General features: G+C 43.4%; 2 protein-coding genes across 8 annotated transcripts in view; both read left to right on the plus strand.

The window, feature by feature from the left end:
- Nucleotides 1-24,300, plus strand: part of LOC127503500 (uncharacterized protein K02A2.6-like) — a 362,965-nt gene that overhangs the window by 275,516 nt on the left and 63,149 nt on the right. The window lies entirely within an intron of this gene.
- dis3l2 (DIS3 like 3'-5' exoribonuclease 2) overlaps nucleotides 13,341-24,300 on the plus strand; it is a 132,679-nt gene continuing 121,719 nt past the window's right edge. For 5 of the 6 annotated variants that reach the window (XR_007927082.1, XR_007927084.1, XR_007927083.1 and 2 more), the window contains exons 1-3: nucleotides 13,341-13,472; nucleotides 20,338-21,000; nucleotides 22,113-22,249. Coding sequence is in view for 3 of the 6 variants with exons in the window: in XM_051877131.1 (XP_051733091.1) it covers nucleotides 20,343-21,000; nucleotides 22,113-22,249 (795 nt within the window). In the remaining 3 variants the exon portion in view is untranslated. The remainder of the gene's footprint in view (nucleotides 13,473-20,337; nucleotides 21,001-22,112; nucleotides 22,250-24,300) is intronic. The other variant, XM_051877152.1, reaches the window with a different exon arrangement.

Genomic DNA, 24,300 nt, shown 5'->3' on the forward strand with positions numbered 1-24,300 from the left:
TAACCAGTAATGCAAATCCTCCCAGAATGCATGGGCAAAGTTAAAATCATAAAACAGATGTTGTGTTGTTTCAATCTGATCAACACAAAAAGAGCAACTGTTAACATCAAGACCAAATCGATATTTAAAAAAATTCTCTGTAAGGATATACTCCATTAAGAATTTTAAAGTGCATTTCCTTTGCTTTTGGTGCAACTGGAAATTTACAGTTTTTTTCAATTGCTTAAGCACAATTTTGAAAACAGGGCTAACCCTAATCCGCCTAGCTGGATCTGGCCACAGGGCCTCGTCAACATCACAGGCTATATTTTCATTTGCAAGGCAACGTGGGAAGAATCTTTTGGAGTGACGAATCCACCCTTGTATGGATGCTGCTTCAATTTAATCACATGCTTTCTCCATAGCTTCAATGAGGGCCATCCTGACATAGGGCTGGAGATCATAAACCTTCCACCACCATGCTGAGAAGAACTCCTTGATGGGGTTTAGGAAGGGGGAGTATGGTGGAAGGTATTGAACTGTAAATTGTGGGTGTTGATGAAACCAGTTTTGGACCAGAGCAGAACGATGGAAAGCTACATTGTCCCAGATGACAATGTATTGCATCTGGTCCCTTTAATTTGCTGCTTTGATAATATTGTGTAATCTGTCTAAAAATGTAAGAATGAGGTCAGTATTGTAAGGACCCAAGTTGGCATGGTGGTGGAGGACCCCATTCTGTGTAATGGCAGCACAAAGGGTAATGTTACCCCCACGTTGCCCTGGTACATTGACAATAGCCCTGTGGCCAATGATGTTTCTTCCCCTTCTTCTCACTGTTGTCAGGTTAAATCCAGCCTCATCAATGTATATAAACTCATGCGGGACTTCCTCTGCATCCATTTGCAAAACTCTCTGAAATACAGCAAAATATCACATTGTGTAGATCAATATACTGTAGGTCTGCTATACAGTAAAATTACATGTACAGTAAAAAGGTTGTGTGCAGTACACAATACTACAGTCAGTGAACAAAACGTACCACCACATATTCATGCCGCAGGACTTTCACCCTGTCTGAATTTCTTTCAAATGGCACTTTATTCAGTTGTTTCATCAGAACTTGATGGTTTTTTAAGGATACGGGCTATTGTTGACAGAGAGACCTGTTGGACATTATTCAAAATTTGGTGATCATTGACAATATGGGCTTGAATTTCTCTAAGCCTGATTGCATTATTGGCCAAAACGAGGTTTATGATCTTTCTCTCTCTTGCTCCTGTGTGAATATGGGTTCAATCCTATGTTGGCCAAACAAAATACATGTAACTTACTGTAAAATGATACACAAATACATACTAAAACTGTTGATATAGTACATGCAGTAAGCTATGGATTTTCTGTTGACAGAAGATAAGTTTCTCACCTGTGCTCTTGACAAAATGTACCTGCTTAGGTTAGGCTGTACTCTCAGTCAAGCCTCTCTCAGTGTTAGTCCATGGTTTATTACATTGTCCACAATTGTAGCACGAATTTCATTACACAGATGTGGTTGTCTTCTTCTTTGTCCTACCCCTCCTCCAGGTCTTCCTCTCCCTCTCCCTCTCCCTCTTCCTCTTCCTCTACCTTGGCTTCTTCCTCCACCTTGTTCTCTCCAGATTCCCCCTCTCATCTGCACTCTCCCTCTTCCTCTGACACCATCCATTTTTGTTGAAGGCAGGTGAACTTACCTGTTGCCTTTTTATAGTGCTTAAACCTGACTGGTGTGTCTACAATTAAGCACTAGTGTGTGTGCACACCTGGTGGCTGTGTTTAACCAATTGGTTCATGGGGTGTGTTCATTTGAAAGCCTTTACTTTGAAATTGCAAGGAAATGACATCATGATAAATTTCTGTGTCAAACTGTAATGGTCTTGTCTCCAGAGCACTATTTTCATTCTGGCCAGTAGGGGTCGCTCTCCTTAAGCCCTCTATGTCATGCTTCCCTCAGAACTGTGGATGGCGCTTACATCATAAACTCTAGTCTCTCCACTCCGAAAGGGGGCACCATTACCCCAATTATGTTCATTATCCTGCTCATCACCCTGATTTACCACACCTGTGTTTGTCCCTTTATAAGTCTGTTTGTTCCCTGCCATTGTGTTCAGTCTTGAGTCTTGAGTTTCCTGCTGCCAGTTTTCAAGTTAAGTGTATCTCTTCTTATAATTTTTTTGGACCCTCGTGTCTGTTTTGTTTTCTCTGTTTTATGGAAGCTCGGCTCTCCTAGTTTATTTGTATTTTGTACCTTTTGTTGTTCTAGTAAAGATTACTTATTTTTTTGATGACTCAAGTCTCCTGGCTCTTTTGATCTTCTGCTATTGGGCTTAACTGTGGGGAGTTAGTGAGTCAGTGAGTAACCACTCACCTTTAAAACACCGGAGGCCCGGGTTCAATCCCCATCAAGGGCAACTTATTACATCAAGACTGGACCATGGAAGCAAGCCCAGCAGAAGAGTCTTCAAATGAACGCATCCTGACTGCACTCTCTGAGCAAGCCACGACCATTCAGTGACATGATCAGGCTCTGTCTGAGATCCTCCACCTTCTGTGTCCAGTCCCATACCTCTTCACCCCAAGAACCCCAACAGTCTCCTGGGTCCAGATCCATGCTGGCACTTCCTTCTGAGCCCAGATTACCAGCCCCTCTGAGAGATGCAGTGGATTTATCACCCAGTGTACTCTGGCCTTTCAGCTTTAACCCAGCAGTTTTCCTACTGAGAACAGTAAGGTGGCCTACATTATTACACTCCTTACAGGCAAGGCGCTTGATTGGGCCTCAGCTTTGTGGGATCAGATGTCTCCACTTACCATAAACAGTCAACACTTCATTGAGGAGATAAAAAGAGTGTTTCAACATCCAGCCAGTAGGGAGACGTGGATCACCGCCTGTTGAATCTCTCTCAAGGTACCCGGAGTGCAGCTGATTTCACCATAGAGTTTCGTACTCTCGCGAGAGTGGCTGGGATCAACGTGCACTAAGAGCGACCTTTCACCATGCTTGGTCCCCCGAGCTTAAGGACGAATTAGCATTCCGAGACCCTGCTCCTGATCTTGAGTCTCTCATTGATGTGGCCATCCGGGTTGACCATCGCCTCAGAGAACGCCAGCGGGACCACCAGTGGGAGACCAGCTTACTTGAGGCTGCCAGTCCTGTTAAATTGTCTCCTCCTCCTGGTGACTTAGAGGAACCTATGCAGCTGGAGAAAACACGGATATCCCAGGCCGAACGCAATCGAAGGATTAGAGAGAGATGCTGCCTCCACTGTGGGAAGCCAGGCCATTTTCGCACAGACTGTCCTGAGCTGTCGGGAAAAGCCAAGTCTCGTCCTGGAGCAGGGAGGCCGGGGCGAGAATAGGAATCATCACCTGCTCAGCGACCTCTGGCTTGATGATCCATGCTACTATTACCCAGGGCCAGCAACACCATCGAATATGTGCATTTGTCAGTGGCGTTGCGTCTGGGCATGCAAGGTATGCATGTGCACATGGGCCCGGGCGGATTGAGGGCCCACTATTATGGGCTTAACTCTAAAGTATACCTCGGGCATCCGCGCACCGTCCGCATTGCGAAATTTCCATCATCAGGAGGGTTCGCGGACGTCCGCACTCCCCGTCCACGTGCAACCCAATTTTTGTGATGGCACGGACAGTATGTGTGACCATGAAATGGTCCATGCCATGTCTTAGTAATGACCTATTGTATTTTACCGGTATTTGCTTTTCTGTCATTTTTAAAGTGGGCTTCTTAAAAACTTATGCCTGCAGTAATGTAAGTAGTACAGAATTTTAAATGAGTCATATTGGTTTTTTGAAAAAATGACTACGTCTGCACATTTTAAGATACTGCACAAGATGTGAATAAATGTAATTCGTACTCGCTGGGGTGGATACTCTTTATTCAACGAAATAAAATGTACATAAAATGTGATGGAAACATATTTACAGAAAAAACTTCTAGTAAACTTATTAGGAATAAAATGTGCATTAAAAAAGTCTGTGACAGAATAATTAATTCATAACTGGAATAATCTTTGGACTCATCGTATCTGAAATGATGCAATTATCATTCTGAAATTCCAAAGTGGAATCGGTCAAATTCAAACGTAGACTGTATTGAAAAGCCGTTTTTTGACATTTTTTAAAATAGATCCGCAATGCAAAGTCAAAATGATGGAGGAGCGCATAGTAGGCCTACTGTAGTGCTGTTGTTGTCATTCCTAGAAATGTTTTTTTTTTTGTCTGCATATTAGTGATGATATCTTATTCATATTAAAGTCTGCGAAGCCGAGGGGGGCCCACAACACAATATTTTTTGCATATGGGCCCGGGGCTGACTTGCTACGCCACTGGCATTTGTTGATTCAGGGGCCTCCGGGAGTTTCATGGACTTTAAGATGGCCCAAAATCTCACTATTTACCCTGTGAATCTCCAAGACCCCCTAAACATTACAGCAGTTGACGGCAGTCCGTTGGGGTCAGGTCAGGTCACTCAGTGCACTCCGCCGCTTCAGCTACAGGTGGGGGACCACCAGGAATGGATACAGTTTTCTTAATTCATACCCCTAAACTTCCTATAATCCTTGGTTTTCCATGGTTGACTGCTCACAACTCATATTGTCATATTGACTGGTCCGGAGGAGTCGTCAGAGAGTGGGGAACCAACTGCCAGATCTCAAGTACTGCTTTTTGCTATTCCTCTGAGCTACTTAAGACTTTCCAAGAACCCTTGCCAACCAAACCCAAGAACAACTCCCTCTTTGTGCTCAAAGCCCCGCCCACAGACATCATGGCCATTCCTAGAATGGAACCTGTCACTACCAAGTTCCCACCTCACCCTCCTGAACCACCCCAAGTTCCCCCAGAATACACAGACCTCCTCGAAGTCTTCAGTAAAGTCCAAGCTTCTGCACTACCCCCCCACAGATCATATGACTGCGGTATTGAACTCATGCCAGGAACTTGCCCACCCCGTGGAAGGCTCCCTCTCTGGCCCAGAGAGATTAGCTATGGACAAGTATCTTAAGGAAGCCCTGGATAACGGGTTCGTTTATCCTTCCACATCACCGGCCGGAGCTGGTTTCTTCTTTGTGGAAAATAAGGATGGTAATCTCCAACCCTGTATCGATTATCAGGACTTAAATAACATCACCATCAAGAATCGTTACCCCCTCCCACTTATGACCACGGCTTTCGAGATCCTGCAGGGGGCCACCATCTTTACCAAACTGGACCTTTGAAACGCATACCATCTAGTCAGGATCCAGGAGGGGGATGAATGGAAGACGCCGTTTAATACCCCAACAGGACACTACGAGTACCAGGTAATGCTATTCGGCCTAGTTAATGCTCCAGCTGTGTTCCAGGCTTTTATTAATGATGTGCTCAGAGAGATGCTTAATACTTTGTGTTTGTTTATTTGGATGATATTCTGATATTCTCCCGCAACCTCAAGGAACACGTTCAGCATGTCAGACAGGTCCTTGCCCAGCTGTTGAAGCACAAGCTCTTCATTAAGCTGGAGAAGATCGAATTCCATGTCCCTGCTGTCTCATTCCTTGGCTTCTGTGTGTCCAAGGGTAGCCTCCAGGTGGATCCTGGCAAGATCCGAGCAGTCTTGGACTGGCCCCAACCCACTTCGGTCAAACAGGTATAGCGCTTTCTGGGGTTCTCCAATTTCTATAGGAGGTTCATAAGAAATTTTAGTTCTGTTGCAGAGCCTCTCTCCGCACTGACAAAGAAGTCTAACAGGCCATTCATATGGACCAGCAGAGCTAACAATGCCTTCAACACATTAAAACAACGCCCCCATCCTAATGCTCCCAGAGTTGCCTTTTGTGCTGGAGGTGGATGCCTCAGATGTGGGGGTAGGAGCTGTGTTGTCACAGAAAAGTAAGAGCAATCACAAATTTCACCCATGTGCTTTTTTTTCTCGCCGGCTTACCCCTACTCAGAGAAATTATGACATTGGGAACCGGCAGTTGCTGGCCATTAAGATGGCGCTGGAAGAGTGGAGGCACTGGCTGGAGGGTGCCAAACACCCTTTTCTCATCTGGACGGACCATCGGAATCTCACTTACATCTTACATCCAGGACTCGTCGTTAAACTCACGACAAGCCCATTGGGCCCTCTTTTTTAACCGATTCAATTTCATCCTCTCTTATCGCCCAGGTTCGAAAAATCTCAAGCCAGATGCACTCTCAAGGCAGTTTGAACCACCTGAGAAGGAGTCCTGTCCAGAAACCATCCTCTCCATGTCCAAGGTGGTAGCCCCCATCCAGTGGGATATAGAGACAGCCGTAGAGAGAGAGCAACAGCCTGATCCAGGTAATGGCCCAGCTGGGCGTCTCTTTGTCCCTAATCATATACGCTCTGAGGTCTTGCAGTGGGCCCACACTTCCCTCTCCTCCGGACACCCGGTAAGCACTAGAACCTGCAAGCTGATTCAGAAGAAGTTCTGGTGGCCCAAGTTACGGAGAGATGTTCAGGCCTTCGTCTCTGCCTGCTCTGTGTGCGCAGAGAACAAGGAGCCAAGGACCCGTCCTCAAGGATTGCTGCACCCACTACCCATCCCGAGACATCCCTGGTCTCACATCTCACTGGATTTTGTTACAGGCTTGCCTCAATCTCAGGGAAACACGGTAATCTTGGTGGTGGTGGACAGATTTTCTAAGATTTGTCACCTCTTACCCTTACCCAAGCTCCCCACAGCTAGCCAGACTGCAGAAATTATGATGAAACACGTGTTCAGAATCCACGGCTTTCCCCAGGATATGGTTTCTGACCGGGGGTCACAGTTTACGTCCCGGTTCTGGAAGGCGTTTGGTCGGCTCATCGGGTTGTAAGACTTGATTTTCCTGCTAAGACAAAAACTGAGATCAAGCACCCTGCAATAAAGCAATAAAACTCATCTGGAGAGAAGATCTCAAAGAAATAGCGTTTGCTCTACTTTGTCTCCAGCCTGTAAGTCTGCCCCAGCTCCCCCGCATGATTGATGGACAGCCAGCGTACACGGTCCGCAGGCTATTGGATTGCTGCCAGGTACGTGGAAGGGTGCAATACCTGGTAGACTGGGAAGGTTATGGCCCGGATGAGCAGACCTGGGTTCCAGCTTGGAATATCTTGGATCCAGCTCTCATCTCAGACTTTCGCCAAGCCCGAGGTGACCATTTGGGGAACGTCGGGAGCTGTTCTTAGTAAAGATTTTTTTTTTTTTTTTTGATGACTCAAGTTGTCACAGACACGCCAGGCTCCACCATCACCCAATCACAGCGCACTCCTTCACCCGAATATTGATCACACACACCTGCACCCCATAAGCACAGCTATCACCATCAGCATAAAGGACACACTCACTCACATAGTCATTGTCCGGTCTCGTTAGCATCTAGACTTACCTTCATGCTCACCTCAAGGACTCCTTCAAGCTACTTACCTGTCTCCAGCGTGTTCCCAAGTCTCCTTCGTTGTTCCTCGTCTCGTGTGAGTTCTCCTGTGTCTTCTCTGCTCCAGTCAGTCTCCAGCCTGCTTCTTCTGCCAAGGAAAAGGACAGTATTACTGAGATATCCTTATCAGTTACCTGCAAATTCCACGTTCACTCACCTGCACTGCTGTTCACTCTTCCGGTTGTTCAATAAACATCCGTTACCTGCATTCCTGTGTCTCTGTCCCTTCTGTATTGTAATACAAGTCTCCTGGCTCTTTTGATCTTCTGCTATTGCATAGCTCAGTGAGTAACCACTCACCCTTAAAACACTGGAGACCTGGGTTCAATCCCCACTAAGGGCAACTTATTACACAAATGCATACAAGTGTGTTTAGTGTTTTGCAAATCACTGTGTGTAATGTTTTTAGATATTTTGTTCTTAAAATCTTAACTTCAACACTGGAAAAGTTTTGAAAGTTTTGATTATGTAATATATAATTCCTTAACAAAGCGCTATACAAATAAATGTGAAATGTGAATGTAGTGTGTTTTTCGTATTTGATGCTAAGCATATCCCATCATGTCCAGGAAATGAAGTACACCGAGTTTGTGTCATGTCTAGGAACTTTCCAGTGTAAATTCAATGAATTAGATGTTACACATAATTTGGATGTAAAACGTAAAATGTTGCACATTTTATTGTTACAGAAACTATAGAGATTAGCATACACCCTAATCTTGCAAATGAAGCACCACAATCATGCACTGGTTAAGTGTGTCCCATTAAGTAAACAAAATTCTCAAAACACTGGAACACATTTTCGCCAATCTCCAGAAATATGTCATGTAGAAAAGTGGCCATGTGCAAAGACAGCAAGTAGGGTCATCAAAGGCTGCCAGTGGACACTAGTGAGTCTCAATTTTGAAGTCTCTTCTCCATTAAAACAGCACACTGTTAGATGTATTTACATTCTTATGTTAGATATAGGACCTAACTCATCCTTTATGTTTACCTTATAATCAATTCCATATCTTAATAAAAAGGATCATCTCCATCACAGACCTCATGGTATGCTCTATAGCAGTGGTCACCAACCTTTTTAAGCCCAAGATCCCTGACCTCAACCTCCATGAAAGACAATCCACCTATTGAATTGATAGAAAAAGACAGCCCAGATTGTATTTAATATTTTTTCATGGCCAATTCAGATTCTGATTTATTTTTTACAAGCAAATTGGCCGATTCTGATACTGGTTGCTGATATTTTTTATTATTATTATTATGAACAAAAATAAATAGCCATTTCAAATTAGAGCCACTGCTTTTTAATCACAATCCAAACAAAGACGTTGCATGAGCAGTTGTTTTTGAATTACATTTAATTTCAAGATTTAAAGCAAAAACAGAACGGTCTGACTTTATCTTTGTGAAATTATATGCCACACAAAAAAGCATGAAGCAAAAACAGCAGACACTCTGAATGAGACACAACTTCACTCTCTGACAGCAGGTGGCGCTTATGGAAGAGCAGTGATACAGTGTTTCCTTGGTTACCGCTGTCAACAAAGCAGCACTGCTGCTTTATTCAGAGGTAAGAAGAAAATAAAATGCCATTGCCATCGAAACTTTTCTGAAGACAGTAATTCCTTTCAGAGATACATTCATATAACCCCTCACCCCTAATTGAATATTTATATTTTCTTCCTATATTTCAAGCATGGCGAACAGTGAGCAGCTCTGCCTGCTACAGAATTTTCTCCTCTTCGCGTCCGTCTTCAGCATCTCTGGCCTCTTGATAACGGCCGTTTACAGACTCAGGCATGAAGTGGGCTATTTACTTTATCACTGTCCCAGTAGCTCCCGAAAATAACAGAAAAATAAATACAAAAATACACTACAAGGACTGGAGAAATGTAATGTGTTTTTCTACTCATATTTCTGTTATTTTCGCGAGCTACTGGAACAGTGATAAAGGTCGACCAGTCGATCGCGATCGACGGGTTGGCGACCACTGCTCTACCCCACACAGCAGGAGACTCCTAGGCGGATCCGCATTCAAGTCGCCAAACCTGCGTGACTGTCACATTCGTTTTGGCACCGCCCAGAGGATCAGCTCCGCCTCCGGGCGGCGCCGTAAATTCTACTGTCAATCAGCGTATCCTGAGCGGACCCATGTCAGATCCGCGGACGCGCACACGCCTTTACTGTAACGGTTGTATCAATTTGCGGGTCCCAAACGGACGGGTCCGCGATCCGCCTTCGTTGCAGATCCGTCACTGCGCGCAAGTGGACGCCGATACGGGTTTGTTCGCGGATACGTTCCGGAAGTCGCGATACCTCCGCAGCCGATCTGCCGCGGAACACTTTTGCTGTGTGGGACAGCAAAGTGGAGAGAAATCAGTAGTTTATTTTTCAACAAATATGACTGAAATCATGATTTTGTAAAAACTGTCAGCATTTTTTCTGAGGAAAAAAAGTATTCTATTAATAAAAACATGGTGAGCAGTGTATTAAAATATTAGTTTCTTAGAAATGTAGAAAAGCGCGCGCATAGAAGCGACGCGGTCACGACGTGTATTTTTTTCTAGCCGCAGCTAGATGAAAAATCTAAAATTTTCAAGACAAACTTTAGGGGCCGTTCACATGTCGCGTCTAAAAATGCGTGGAAAGCTCCTTTCTCCTTTCTAAAGCACTCCCATGGCGTCTGGCATTGCTATGCAACCATGAACTGCGCTCTCCATGATGATGAGGAAGTTTTAGCAAAGGACAAATTGACTTCTAGCCCTTGCATTAGCTCTACTACTAGATATTTATGGAGATGAGAAATAAAAACCTACCCTGTACAGCTATGATCAGCTGTTCGACTGAGGCCAAGTTTACACTACAGGATTTTAAACATCGGCAGATCGCTTTGCTGTTCAGACTACATGATTTGCTGTGGAGTTCTTAAGTCGTTGTGATGTTCACACTACTTGACACTACGTAAATGATCCACAACAGGGAGTTACACACTATACGAGCTGACAACACCTGAAAATGGACATTGGGAAGAAATTCGATTAAATTTTGAATTAAATTTAAATAAAATTAAATGAACCCTTTCACACATAAGTTTAAACTATTCTGGCTGACTTCCCAGAGTTAAGGCCACCATTAGAAAGTTTCCTTTATTGTTTCCATGACGATGCGTCACGTAACACACCGTGGCCACACTTTATGACAGATGTATCGCTTTTCTCACCACGTCATCAACTATCTGATATTCCGATTCTCATATATTTGCAAGTGAGTGTTTTGTCATTTAAAAACCTACGTCATGATCTTGATCTTAATCTATAACGCGAAATGGGCGGCGCCTGGTTTGTTTGCGCTTTAGTTCAGAGAGTCCTTTAGTTCAGAGAGTCCATATAAATCAGTCGGATTTATATGCTACAGCACGTGAATTCATCCATTTGTACCGAAATACATGTGGCCGGTGAACTGGGAGAAGAATACAGTGAGTTTTATAGTTACACAGTGTGTTTATGATAAGAATAAACGTCTGCAAATTATAGGATATTTGAATGGATTGTTATTGCTGCTTCCATAGACATCAGTGTATATTTCATTGGCTGTTGCGTTGCGACACGTGACACCACAGGATATTGAGACGGCCGACAGCTCCAGATATTTAGCATGCTAGATATTTGTCTGACGTCAGTGAGGTGTCGGCGATGTGTAAATCAGGCTTAAAATCCTGTAGTGTAAACTTGGCATGGGGTTTCGACGTTGTTTCGATGTTGTTACGAACCAACGATCGCACCGCAGGTCATGTGGCATTCTGAAAAGTTTAAAATTTTAAAATTTTTCATCTCACTGCGCCTGGAAAAAGCCAGCACGCAAAAGACGAGACTTGTGAACGGCCCCTTAAGGCGTGTGCACACTGTGCAATTTTGGCCACGATTTGGTCGTCTGAGACAAATTTTGAGAATCCTAAAAGATTCCTATAATCCTAGGCAAAAATCTGTAGTCTTTGATCGCTAGTTTGACATGTTCACCGACAGCCAATTAATGACCATTGCGATCAAATTTTACCTCCAACGAAATTCTGGCAGTGTCAGAAGAGTTTTTCAAGATAAGCCGTGATCAAAAATAATGCTAGAGATTTCTTTGTTAGCCACCATTTCAGTCCCGCATGTAAAGCTCACTGTCACCGAATGTGTGTGGGTTGATGATGTAAAACTCCGGACCAGCTTTCAAGCATGCATCCGTTTTTAACACGTCTTGACTGTCGTACAGTCTGACATATAGGACAGCTGGAATCCCACAGTGTGACATGAGGATCATGTTCGTACAGTCTGACAAGCAACAATTGTAAAGGACTACTATAAATCGCACAGTGTGCACCCAGCTTTATACATGCAGTCTCTAAACACCCCAAAATTCAACACTGCAGAAATCACTTATGAGTTATTTCTGTAGCAGTTTAATCCACAGTGATGTGACAAAAAAAATTCTGTTTGAGTGTATGGATGTTTTGGTTGTTTTCTGGAAATTCAAATGCAATATGATTGGAACATTGACAAATTTCATGGCAATATGACATATATAATAGCCTAGCTTATATTACAGTAGGCCTAATTCTTTAGGGATGATCCAACTTGTATCCAAGTATCCCATTGTTGCAATATATGGCATCACTGACAACTCATTCGTTGGGTCATGTTCATTTCAGCATGAGGCATTTTGTTCATTTCTGCACCATTAGTGCTCTTGTGCCCCTCAGTCACTTTTACAACCCATTCCACTTACATCACTTATTCTATCCATCTTGAAACCGAAGCAGTTTTTCCGTTTTTCTCTATTTTTGGGGGGTTGCTTTTTATGTGCATTAGAATGATCGCCTGATGACGGCCGCTGTCTTGAGCCTTTGGCGCTCGTGTCCAGCTCTCGCGGCTCTTTCACTGCGCGCGACTTGTTCAGCACTCGCGCGTCTTCTGTCCCATTCCTCACTGGTCTCGTGCTTCTGTTCTCTACCGGGAGAGTTTTTGTGGACTGCAATTAAAAAAAATAAGTTAAAGATTTCGTCAGAGAGAACATTAACATTTAACCGAAGAAACAGTTCATTAATTTGCTTTAAATGTAACCAAAGCTGTCATGCAATCAAAAAAGCAAATATTTAGGCTATAGCTCTTTGTATTGCGTAGGGTATACAAAGAAGGATAATAACAAACCTGCCACTTTAGTTACCTTTGCCTAAATTTGCAGCAACTTTCTTTACCAACATAATGTGCATAAAAATACACAAACCTTGTACTGGACTGTGGTGACTGGTTTTGCGTAAAGTGAAAGACTGACCATGAACAGTCCGCAGATGAGTGTGTAAATCATATCCATCCCAGCAACTTAATGCAAACGATCTGGACCACACTTGCCGGCGCTCCTCTCAGTGTTTTATATTCCAGCTATGACGTCATGATGATTTAAATAATAGTGTCATTTCCTTTCAATGCTTTGATGCCAATAGCTCCTTTTCTATCTTTAACTTTTTTTTTTTTTTTAATTCTCACCAAACAAACAAATACATACAAGTAAACAAACAAAGCAAACAAATATATCCCACACTCTACTCAAACTTGCATCGTCATAAAAAATATTATACTTAATCTGAGTCAGCCTGAGGAAGTTTGAGAAGTGTGAGGGATTTTTTTTTCATCTTATGTTGGACTTGTTTTCTGTAACCTTTCACAGATATTTTTTCATTTATGTTGTATTATTTAATTAAAATAAAATTACTATACAATGACTTACATAAAAAAAAAAAAAAACTTTAACTAGTTAGATTATATTTGCATCAGTATTTACAAATAACAAACAATGCTTCTGATTTACGACTAAATTGGACACTTCGAGCCTGTGAGTGCAACAAAACTACAGTTCCCATGATGCAACGACAGCGCTTTATTTATAGGACCCGGAAGAGGTGTGCAGTTGGCGTTGTTTTGTTCAGTGAAATTTAGCGACCTATATAGACAGAGCAGATATAGACGGTGAGTTGTTGTTTATGTATGTTTATGTTTATTTATGTAGTTGTCCATTGGGACACAGGTGTATTTTATTGAAAGATACTGAGGACACGAGGATCAAGTAGCTGATTAGCTCGTTGTAAAGGAACCGTGTGCTTCGCACACTGTTATATGAGTAAATCTCCTCTTTAATAACCTATGGTTTAAACTAAATTCTTTTAGTATTTAAAACACATGAAGTTATGAGTTCTTTTCTCTGGATTTTTTTCCCCAATGGAAGCTTTTAAATGTATGACATTATGATTGAGTTCAGGGCATGATTCAGGCTTATAAGCATGTGCAAACAGCCTGTGAAAGTTACTAAAAATTATATCACATAGTCAACGCAGAACTAAGATCCGTTTTCTGTCAAGAAGACATGAGAAATATGAGCTATGTGAGGGTGTTTCTTCAACTACGAGCACTTATGTCCTGGTGTTGTTTTTTATTTAAAACTTTTGCTGCTTTGTAGAGATTTTATTACAATTATCCCAAGCCCAGAGTTTAAATCTTAAATGTGAATTATTAATCTACATTTTTAAAGCTGTGATGATCTAAACAAACGGTGAAATAATCACAAAAACAATTTCAGTATTGTGTAAATGTTATGTCCAATTTGACACAACGTAGGGGAGAGCGGGGCACAACCTAGCGCTTTTTGACTTTCTCAGTTTGTGTAAATGTACTTAGGGTTCAGAGAATTTCTTTTGTTCCACATTAATTTCACACGTGTCTGGTACAAATATGTGGCTTTGTTTCATTAATACAGTGTATATTTTTTTTCTTTATTTACCCCGAAAGAAGGGAAGGGAAATGTGACAACATGCCCCATAGGTGGGGCACATTGTAACGTGATGGGGCACGTTGTAACGTGACCATATGACAACTAAAAATATTATCTGATTTAATTAAAAAAATATACATGACAAACTAAAATATTTTTATCAATAAAAGACAATTATTATTTTTTTTCATATAAAATAATGGCTTTTTTTTTTTTTTTTTTTTTAGAAATTCAGTTTTAAATAATTTTGTGGTTTGACAGTGAACACACTTTTTTACAGAACACAAGATAAATAGACGAGCCAGTACAAATGCTGTAAATTTCTTGAAATAATATTTTCTGAATGTTCAGGTTCTTCCTCTCAGTCTTTATTCACCTTTTTTCCATGGTTTCTCAACAGATATTCATAAAAGTTGATTATGCCAGTTGTATCATAACTGTATTGAATAGTATAGTTCTGATAGCGGGGCACATTGTAACGCAGTGTTACAATGAACCCTATCTGCGCAAATGGAATTTAAACCTGGTTAGTGTCTTCTGCTAGTTAGTGAAGCATTAAAGAACTACCCAAACTGCTAAACAACAGATTGGAGTTTAAAATAATATCAGATTTGTCTAATTTTACATAAACACAAAAAATATAGATGAAAAATTATCTTAAGAAATTTACTTTTGCTATTGTTAAATATTCAGTGATATCTTCCAAATATTTCTGAATTTTGGCGCAATTTTTTCTCTATATATTGTCGATATGGCAACTAGTTAATATGCTAAGTTTCTTCATGCTAACGTGTGTGGAAGTATTTAAACCATGCGTGTTACAGCTAACCCTGCGTTAGTTTGTGCCCCACGCTCCCCTACTTTTTTTGCATTTTTTTTTTTTTTTTGCATTTTTTGCAATTGTTTGTTTTCCAAAAATTTGTGAACCTGTTTACTCAGTGGACCACAGCGTCAGTAAAGAAAGAGCAATTTTTGAGATAAAATATGAGACACAAACAATACATAAGACAATACATAATTTCAAGATGTAATTTTCAGAAAATTTTCCAAATATATAATAATATAGTTGTGTGAATTTAAGACACATAAATGATATTTATATCAGCTGTAGCAAAATGGAGTTCCCTTTCGATACATCACTCGTACTGCGTATGGGGAAAGGTCTCCTTTTCCTCGATGCTGAAGCCTTTTTCAATAGCGCAGTGTAACTGCACGGCCATTGGTTCAAAATGGAAAACTTTTTGAACCAGTGACGGCGCAGCATAGCTGCGCGAGCCTATGGCAATGCAGCGCGCCAAAGCCCGCCAAAATGGGTGGGGCGACTGGCTATATAAGCGAGCATTTCACCATAGGATTTCAGATCTCTCTCCTTCAGCGAAGATGGCGCTTCTCTTCGCTGGAACTTCGAGCTGAACGCCTTCGCCTGCTGGAACTAGCTCTTCTGCCGTTGAAGAGGCACCGCAGCGGACCAGCTGAGATCGCCGAACGCCTGTAGTGCTGGCGCCCTTGCAGACTGCCACCCTCGAGCGCCGCTCTCGAGTCAAGCAATTTTTCTCTCACTGCGAGAGCATGAGTCTCGCCTCTCTGCGCTCGCGGAGCACTTTCTTCAATGAAAGTGGTCCCGCCCCTCGCGCCCTCCCGTCTTCTTTCCGTGAACCTGCAAGGAAGAGACAGAGGGGCTCAGCGCCCGGAGTTGTGTGAGCTCACGCCGGCTCAGCCCCCACGTGCTTCCGAAATGGAGGAATGGGCCGGCAATTCTGAAGACCCCGCCCACCTGCCGTCACTTGAGCCCATCGACGCTAGAGCTGGGATGGACGCAGAGTTATTCCGCGTTCTCTCTAAAGCCGTCGAAGAGCTCGATCTCGAGTGGGCTGAAGAGCCAACACGCAGCAGACTGGATGAGTGGTTCCTGCCGGGACGTCGCCAGGCCCCCCGCCAGTGCTCTGCGCCGTTCTTGCCTGAAGTTCATGATGAGCTGACCAAGTTGTGGCGCGCTCTCTATTCGGCCCGCTTACGCACTTCCTCTTCTGCAGCTCTCACTTAAGTTGATGGCTCTCAGGAGAAGGGCTATGAGCACATGCCGCCCCTGGACGAGGCTGTGGCCGTTCACCTCTGCCACCCCGCGGCCGTGGGGTGGAAGAACAAAAAAGAGCCCTTCCTTCTAAGCCCTGCAGAACTGGCCCTGCGCGCCACGAAAGCCACAGCCCAGGCCATTGGATGTTCCATGGCCAGCCTGGTCGTGCAAGAGCACCACCTCTGGCTCAATTTGACAGAGATCAAGGAGATAGACAAAATGGCCTTTCTCGACGCCCCAGTCTCTCCAGCCGGTCTCTTCGGGCCAGCCGTAGAAGGGTTTACGGAACGCTTCACTGCAGCACAGAAGTCGTCCCAGGCCATGCGACACTTCCTGCCCAAGCGCTCCAGCTCAGCCTCTGGCTCGAGTCGCCCCAGGACTGTGCCGACTCAGCATCAGAGCAAGCCTGCTCCTTCTACCTCCCAGGCACCGCCCCCTAAGGAGCAGCGCCAGCGAGCCCGTCCCGCCAAGCGCTCTACCTTCCCGAGACGCCAGGGCCCCCGGCCAAGGATTGTGCTGGACCCGACGCCTCCGAAGTCTTCCTGATCACACAGGAAAGAAGAGGATGGGGCAAAGTCCCACCACGGCCGGACCACCCTGAAAGCTCGCACGTTTAGTTCCCCCGCCACCCCGTTCAGTTCCGGGTGTTGGGGACAAAGTGTTTGTTCTGCGACCTGGGTCCACTGCTGTTGCGTCCACGCAAAACGCCGTTATGGCGAACACTATAAAAAATGTACATTTTCAAAAAGAGAGCAAACTTCCTCTTCCACACTCGTCAGTGCACAGGCCCCTACACAGCGGTCTGTCATCCGACGTCATTCAACCCCTTGTCACACGGGTCGAGGCCTGGCAGGCCATCCCCGGGGTGTCAAAGTTGGTGTTGGGGATAATAAATCAAGGCTACTCACTGCAGTTCACCTGAAGAACCCCGCGCTTCAGCAGGGTGCTTCCCACTTTGGTAAATCCAGATGACGCTCATGTCCTCCGCGCCGAAGTGATGACTCTGTTAGGGAAGGGAGCCACAGAAATAGTTCCCCTCCTCAGAGAGCGAATCGGGGTTCTACAGCCATTATTTCCTTGTCCCCAAGAAAGATGGTGGTCTCAGACCCATCTTAGATCTCAGACTCCTGAACCTCTCCCTCATGAGATGGAAGTTCAAGATGTTAATGTTGAAACAGATCCTCGCGCAGATTTGCCTCGGACTGGTTCTTCTCACTGGATCTGAAAGACGCTTACTTTCACATCCAGATAGCCCCCCATCACAGACGATTCTTGAGGTTCGCATTCAAGGGCGTGGCTTATCAGTATACGGTCCTTCCCTTCGGGCTGTCTCTAGCTCCTCGCACTTTTACCAAGTGCATAAATGCGGCGCTTTCCTCTCTGAGACAGATGGGAATCCGGGTTCTGAATTACCTCGACGACTGTCTCATTTTGGCCCAGTCGCGAACCGAGCTAGACCATCACAGATCCGTGCTCCTCAGCCACTTGGAGTGCCTAGGACTCAGGGTCAGCTTTGGCAAGAGCTCACTGCTCCCCAGCCAACGTATTACGTTCCTGGGTGCAGTTTTCGACTCAGTCCGAATGATGGCTGTAGTCTCGCCAGAGACAGGCAATTCAGCAGCTCGCGGCTTCCAAAAGCCTGTTTCCAAAGCCTTCCCTCTGACGTTTTTCCAGAGGATGCTAGGGCTGATGGCTTCCGCCTCCCCGGTTTTGGAGCTCAGCCTTCTGCGGATGCGGCCTCTGCAATACTGGCTGAAGCTCCGGGTCCCACCTCACGCTTGGCGGCACGGCTGCCTTCGCGTCAAGGTCAATCGAGCCTGTTTAGCAGCCCTGAAACCTTGGACGAACCCTGTTTGGTTTAGTCGTGGAGTACACCTAGAGGCGGTTTCCAGAAGGACGGTGCTCTCGACAAATGCGTCCAACTGGGGTTGGGGCGCTCTGTGCGAGGGCAGACCAGCCTTCGGCTCGTGGTCTCACGAGGAGAGCCATCTCCACATCAACTGCCTCGAGATGCTGGCAGTGAGTCGAGCCCTTCACTCCTTCCAGGCGATCCTAAAGGGGCGCTACGTCTTAGTCCAAAACCGCTCTACTACTTGCACTAGCATCGTCAAGCGTGTTGGTGACCTGCAGGCCCTCTCCGTGAGCCCTGCATGTCTTGAGTTTGGGCCCAACGACTCGAAGGTCATTTTAAAGCCCAGGCATGGCTACGTCCCTAAAGTGCTCTCAACCTCGTTCAGAGCACAGGTCATCTCCCTCTCAGCGCTGCCTTCCTCGTCAGACGAGCGAGAGTTGGAATTACTCTGCCCAGTAAGGGCATTGAGGACCTACATTGAGCGGTCACAGCCTTTCAGCAATCTGACAAGCTTTTCGTCTGCTTTGGCGGCCGCACCAAGGGGTTTCTGGTCTCAAAGCAACGACTCTCGCGTTGGATAGTCGACGCTAACGCTCTGTTACTCCTCTATGGGCCTTGATTGCCCCATAGGAGTAAGAGTCGACCCCCACTAGAGGGATGGCCTCCTCGTGGGCCTGGTCTAGTGGTGTCTCTATCGAAGACATCTGTGAGACGGCCGGCTGGTCCTCGCCGTCCACTTTTGTCAGATTTTATAACCTGGACGTTCCGACCTTGCATGCTCGGGTCCTCTCGGTATGATACGACGGCCTCTGTCGAGCTCCGTCATCATGCCACTTCTAGGGAGCTAGCTCCCTCTTAGCAGTGTAACATAAGGGTTCGATGGCTTCTGCCTTCTCACTTGTCCCCTGGACCCCTCCGGTGTCTAAGATAAGTCCAATCATTCCCTCCCGTGGCACGGCGCGGTTGAATTCGTTCCCCATATGCAGTTCGAGTGAAGTATCGATAGGGAACGTACTCGGTTATGAATGTAACCTCGGTTCCCTGAGATATGGAACGAGTACTGCGTTCTATGCCGTGCCACGAGGCTGCGGCTTCAGTGTTGTCGCATCAGTCGAATGACCTGAAATCCTATGGCGAAATGCTCGCTTATATAGCCAGTTGCCCTGCCCATTCTGGCAGGCTTTGGCGCTGCATCGCCATAGGCTCGAGCAGCTATGCCGTGCCGTCATTGGTTCAAAAAGTTTTCCAGTTTGAACCAATGGCCGTGCAGTTACACTGCGCTATTGAAAAAGGCTTCAGCATCGAGGAAAAGGAGACCTTTCCTCATACGCAGTACTCGTTCCGTATCTCAGGGAACCGAGTACGTTCCATTTCATTAAAAAAAGTTTATACAGAAGTTAAGTTTTAAACTATAAAAGCAGTTCTTTAAAAACAGTTGTTTTGTCCATCTTCAAAGCCTTCATCAAACACTTCGATTCCAATTTGTCGCCATTTTAGTGCAATTTTGGTTTACACTTTATTTTAAGGTGTCCTTGTTACAGTGTAATTATACATTTCAGTACATATTAATATTAAGTAATATACAGTAATATAAGTACATGTACTTACTGTAGGGTTAAGTTTGGTTTAGGTTTGTTGCATGTAATTATGCATAATTTATAGTTGTTACTATAGTAACTATATGTAACGTCTAACAAGGACACTAAACTAAAGTGTTACCCACTTTTGCTCATGGGATATTGCTTAATTTAATTGTCATTTTCATTACAGAAGGTTATCATTAACAAAAATTTTGGTTGCAAAAATGACAGAATTTTGCTGTGATACATGCATTTTCCCTGTTGGACATTAAGCTCTCAACAATTTTAGTTCAAAGGTTTTAAGGGACTGTATTAATTTAATTTAAGTCCACAGGGCCAAAAGTGCTCATAGTTGTAGAAACGACTATGAACAGTCTTTCCTTTTTTTTTTTTTTTTTTTTTTTTTTTCCCTGAAACATCATGTCAGTTGTTAAATAATTTTTTTTATAAGACATAGTAAGTCAAATGTTGATTATATTTGGTAATTATTGATATGTAAAGACAAAAGTTGTTCTATTCTGTTAACCTGATGTAACCACTGACATGTTAATTCTTTGCAGAGGTTATGGCGTCTTCTCCTAAAGTAAAGAGAACCACTAAAACTAGAGATGAGAAAGCTGCACAAAATCTTCCCAGATCCCAGAAGGATGCATATGCCAGACTTCTGAATCAGCATCAGAATGGCAAGTTTCGTTCTTACTTGCAAGAGTTTGCAAAGCAGCAGGTGGAGGAGAACATGAGGACCTCAGTTAGCAGGTCTGTGAATGATATAAATAGGAGAAAAAAAGGCAATTCAGAATCATCTAATTCTGGTGATAGCTTATCCTCTCAGCAGAGTAGACAAATGGCTGACACTTCTAACTATTTGCACACGGACAAAAAAATCCATCAGGCAGCTTGCACTGAAGTCCAGGGCATGAAGCCTGGCATGCTGGAAAAGCATGCCAAAACGGAGTTACATAATGCTGCTGCACCCAAAAAGGTACCCTCAAAACAGGAGAGAAGTGAAAAAGACATCAAAGGGAGCAAAAGTCTAGTGGGATCTGAGGAAGGTGACGCTCAACAGTTGAGCGGTTCATGTGGGGAGGAAAAAGCAAAGAAAAAATCAAAGAAGAGGAGATCAAAAAAAAATGTGGAGAAAAAAGACAAGGGGGCATGTGGTCCTGAAGTTGACACCATTGTTGCTGGGAAGTCACCAAATAAAAACATCAAAGCTTCTCAAGGTATTTAGTGAAATGAAGAGCCAGTCTCTTAAAATCAAGCCTTATATATGTCATATATACATTTAAATTATTTGATTTAGTTTGTCAATGGTGTTTCACGTTGACTTTATAGTCCAAAATCGAAGAATCATTTTTTTATTTGGATTAAAGGAATAATCCAAAAATGAAAATTCACCATTTACTCACCTTCATGTTGTTCCAAAACTGTTTTACTTTTTTCCCCCAAGAAGTTATTCTGAGATTTTTTTTTTTTTTTTTGCCCATACAATTGAAGTCAGTGTTCACCACTGTCAAAACCAACATTTTCCAAAATGTCTTCTTTTGTGTTCTGTAGAAAAAAAGAAAAGCATACAGGTTTGGAGTAACATGAGGGTTAGTAAATAATAGAAATTTCATTTTTGGGTTTTAAAGACATGTGAAATCACTTGACTAAGACTTTAGTGTTGATGTTGAAAAACTATTTTGTTCAGGAGTACCCATCTGCTGCCCTCTTTTGTTGGAGATTTGTCCATTGAAAATGGAAGAGGGGTGTCAAATTAAACTACCGTTTCTGAAATTTCTCTCTGATTATTTGCCATGTAAGATCACTGAGCATATGATCATAAACAATTGTAATATACTGAATTTGAAATGCAAATCATGGAGTAACTTTACCCTGTCAATGTATGTGATTGTGTCTTTGTCTTTTCTGGATTTGTTGTAAAAAGTATGTATTCATGTGTCGCTTCAAAACATAGATTCAACTCTTAGACTCTTCTTCCTCTGCTTACTTATATTGTTAGTCATCAGTATTTTTAATGTTTCCCTGAAAAAAGAGACTGTAAATTTCAAATGCATATCCTATATCTGTAAAGTAAACTAATCTGTATTACTTTACGGATTAGTTTACTTTACAGATATAGGATACGCATTTGAAAATTACATCTTTTGAGTCTACACATGAACACATGGCTTCAAAGCTAATAGATGTGGAAAAAGTCACACAATCCATGGTGTCCTAAAAAAAACCCATCATGTGATATACATGAACAGATTGAGTTTTATTCCAAATCTAAATGAACATCACAGTCATTTTTTGCATGTGAGATACAATTTCATCTTTGTTTTCACAGTGTCAAAAGAAGGTTTACGTCAAAATGACAAAGATAAAAACACTAAAGACTGTAGAGGCTCCCGGAAGCAACTGTTCGAGCAGTACATGTCCACTGAGGATGTTTCTGCAGGCCTAAAGAGAGGAGAACTCATTCAGGTGAATTTAGTACATGCAAACTTATACGTCTGGGTAGTTCACTTGACAGTCCTGCATGCTTAACTTAATCTAAATTATATATGTTTTCCTTTTTTTTTATTTCATACATAATTTGTATAATATAAAAAATGTATATTATAATACAATTTAATGTATTTTTTATTAATTACTCACTAACCCTAACTGAGAGAATATGTGGAATATTTCTACTTTTAAAAACATTTTGTTGTGAATAAAAAAAAATATATACAGTATCTCACAGAAGTGAGTACACCCCTCACATTTTTGTAAATATTTTATTGTATCTTTTCATGTGACAACACTGAAGAAATGACACTTCGTTACAATGTAAAGTAGTAAGTGTACAGCTTGTATAACAGTGTAAATTTGCTGTCCCCTCAAAATAACTCAACACACAGCCATTAATGTCTAAACCGCTGGCCACAAAAGTGAGTACACCCATAAGTGAAAATGTCCAAATTAGGCCCAATTAGCCATTTTCTCTCCCCAGTGTCATGTGACTCGTTAGTGTTACAAGGTCTCAGGTGTGAATGGGGAGCAGGTGTGTTAAATTTGGTGTTATCGCTCTCACTCTCTCATACTGGTCACTGGAAGTTCAGCATGGCACCTCATGGCAAAGATCCTCTTTGAGGATCTGAAAAAAAGAATTGTTGCTCTACATAAAGATTGCGTAGGCTATAAGAAGATTGCCAAGACCCTGAAACTGAGCTGCAGCACGGTGGCCAAGACCATACAGCGGTTTAACAGGACAGGTTCCACTCAGAACAGGCCTCGCCATGGTCGACCAAAGAAGTTGAGTGCACGTGCTCAGCGTCATATCCAGAGGTTGTGTTTGGGAAATAGACGTATGAGTGCTGCCAGCATTGCTGCAGAGGTTGAAGGGGTTGGGGGGTCAGCCTGTCAGTGCTCGGACCATACGCCGCACAGTGCATCAAATTGGTCTGCATGGCTGTCGTCCCAGAAGGAAGCCTCCTCTAAAGATGATGCACAAGAAAGCCTGCAAACAGTTTGCTGAAGACAAGCAGACTAAGGAACCATGTCCTGTGGTCTGATGAGACCAAGATAAACTTATTTGGTTCAGATGGTGTCAAGTGTGTGTGGCAGCAACCAGGTGAGGAGTACAAAGACAAGTGTGTCTTGCCTACAGTCAAGCATGGTGGTGGGAGTGTCATGGTCTGGGGCTGCATGAGTGCTGCTGGCACTGGGGAGCTACAGTTCATTGAGGGAACCATGAATGCCAACAGAGCATGATCCCCTCCCTTCGGAGACTGGGCCGCAGGGCAGTATTCCAACATGATAACGACCCCAAACACACCTCCAAGACGACCACTGCCTTGCTAAAGAAGCTGAGGGTAAAGGTGATGGACTGATCAAGCATGTCTCCAGACCTAAACCCTATTGAGCATCTGTGGGGCATCCTCAAAAAGAAGGTGGAGAGGTGCAAGGTCTCTAACATCCACCAGCTCCGTGATGTTGTCATGGAGGAGTGGAAGAGGACTCCACTGGCAACCTGTGAAGCTCTGGTGAACTCCATGCCCAAGAGGGTTAAGGCAGTGCTGGAAAATATTGGTGGCCACACAAAATATTGACACTTTGGGCCCAATTTGGACATTTTCACTTAGGGGTGTACTCACTTTTGTGGCCAGCGGTTTAGACATTAATGGCTGTGTGTTGAGTTATTTTGAGGGGACAGCAAATTTACACTGTTATACAAGCTGTACACTCACTACTTTACATTGTAGCAAAGTGTCATTTCTTCAGTGTTGTCGCATGAAAAGATATAATAAAATATTTATAAAAATGTGAGGGGTGTACTCACTTCTGTGAGATACTGTATATATACAATGTCTCTTAGAAATTTTAACCTTCAAAAAATCTTCAGAAAAGTTAATGTTGTTTGTCAACTAACCTTTACTACTTACTGAATACTGTGCAGTATACATATACTGTATACTGCCTGCAATTGCAAATGAGTATAACAGTAGGTTTTCTTTATTTCAAGGCCCTATAGTCCCTATTCCCTTATAGTC

The sequence above is a fragment of the Ctenopharyngodon idella genome, chromosome 2 (assembly GCF_019924925.1).
Source record: "Ctenopharyngodon idella isolate HZGC_01 chromosome 2, HZGC01, whole genome shotgun sequence".
In the NCBI taxonomy this organism is placed as follows: Eukaryota; Metazoa; Chordata; class Actinopteri; order Cypriniformes; family Xenocyprididae; genus Ctenopharyngodon; species Ctenopharyngodon idella.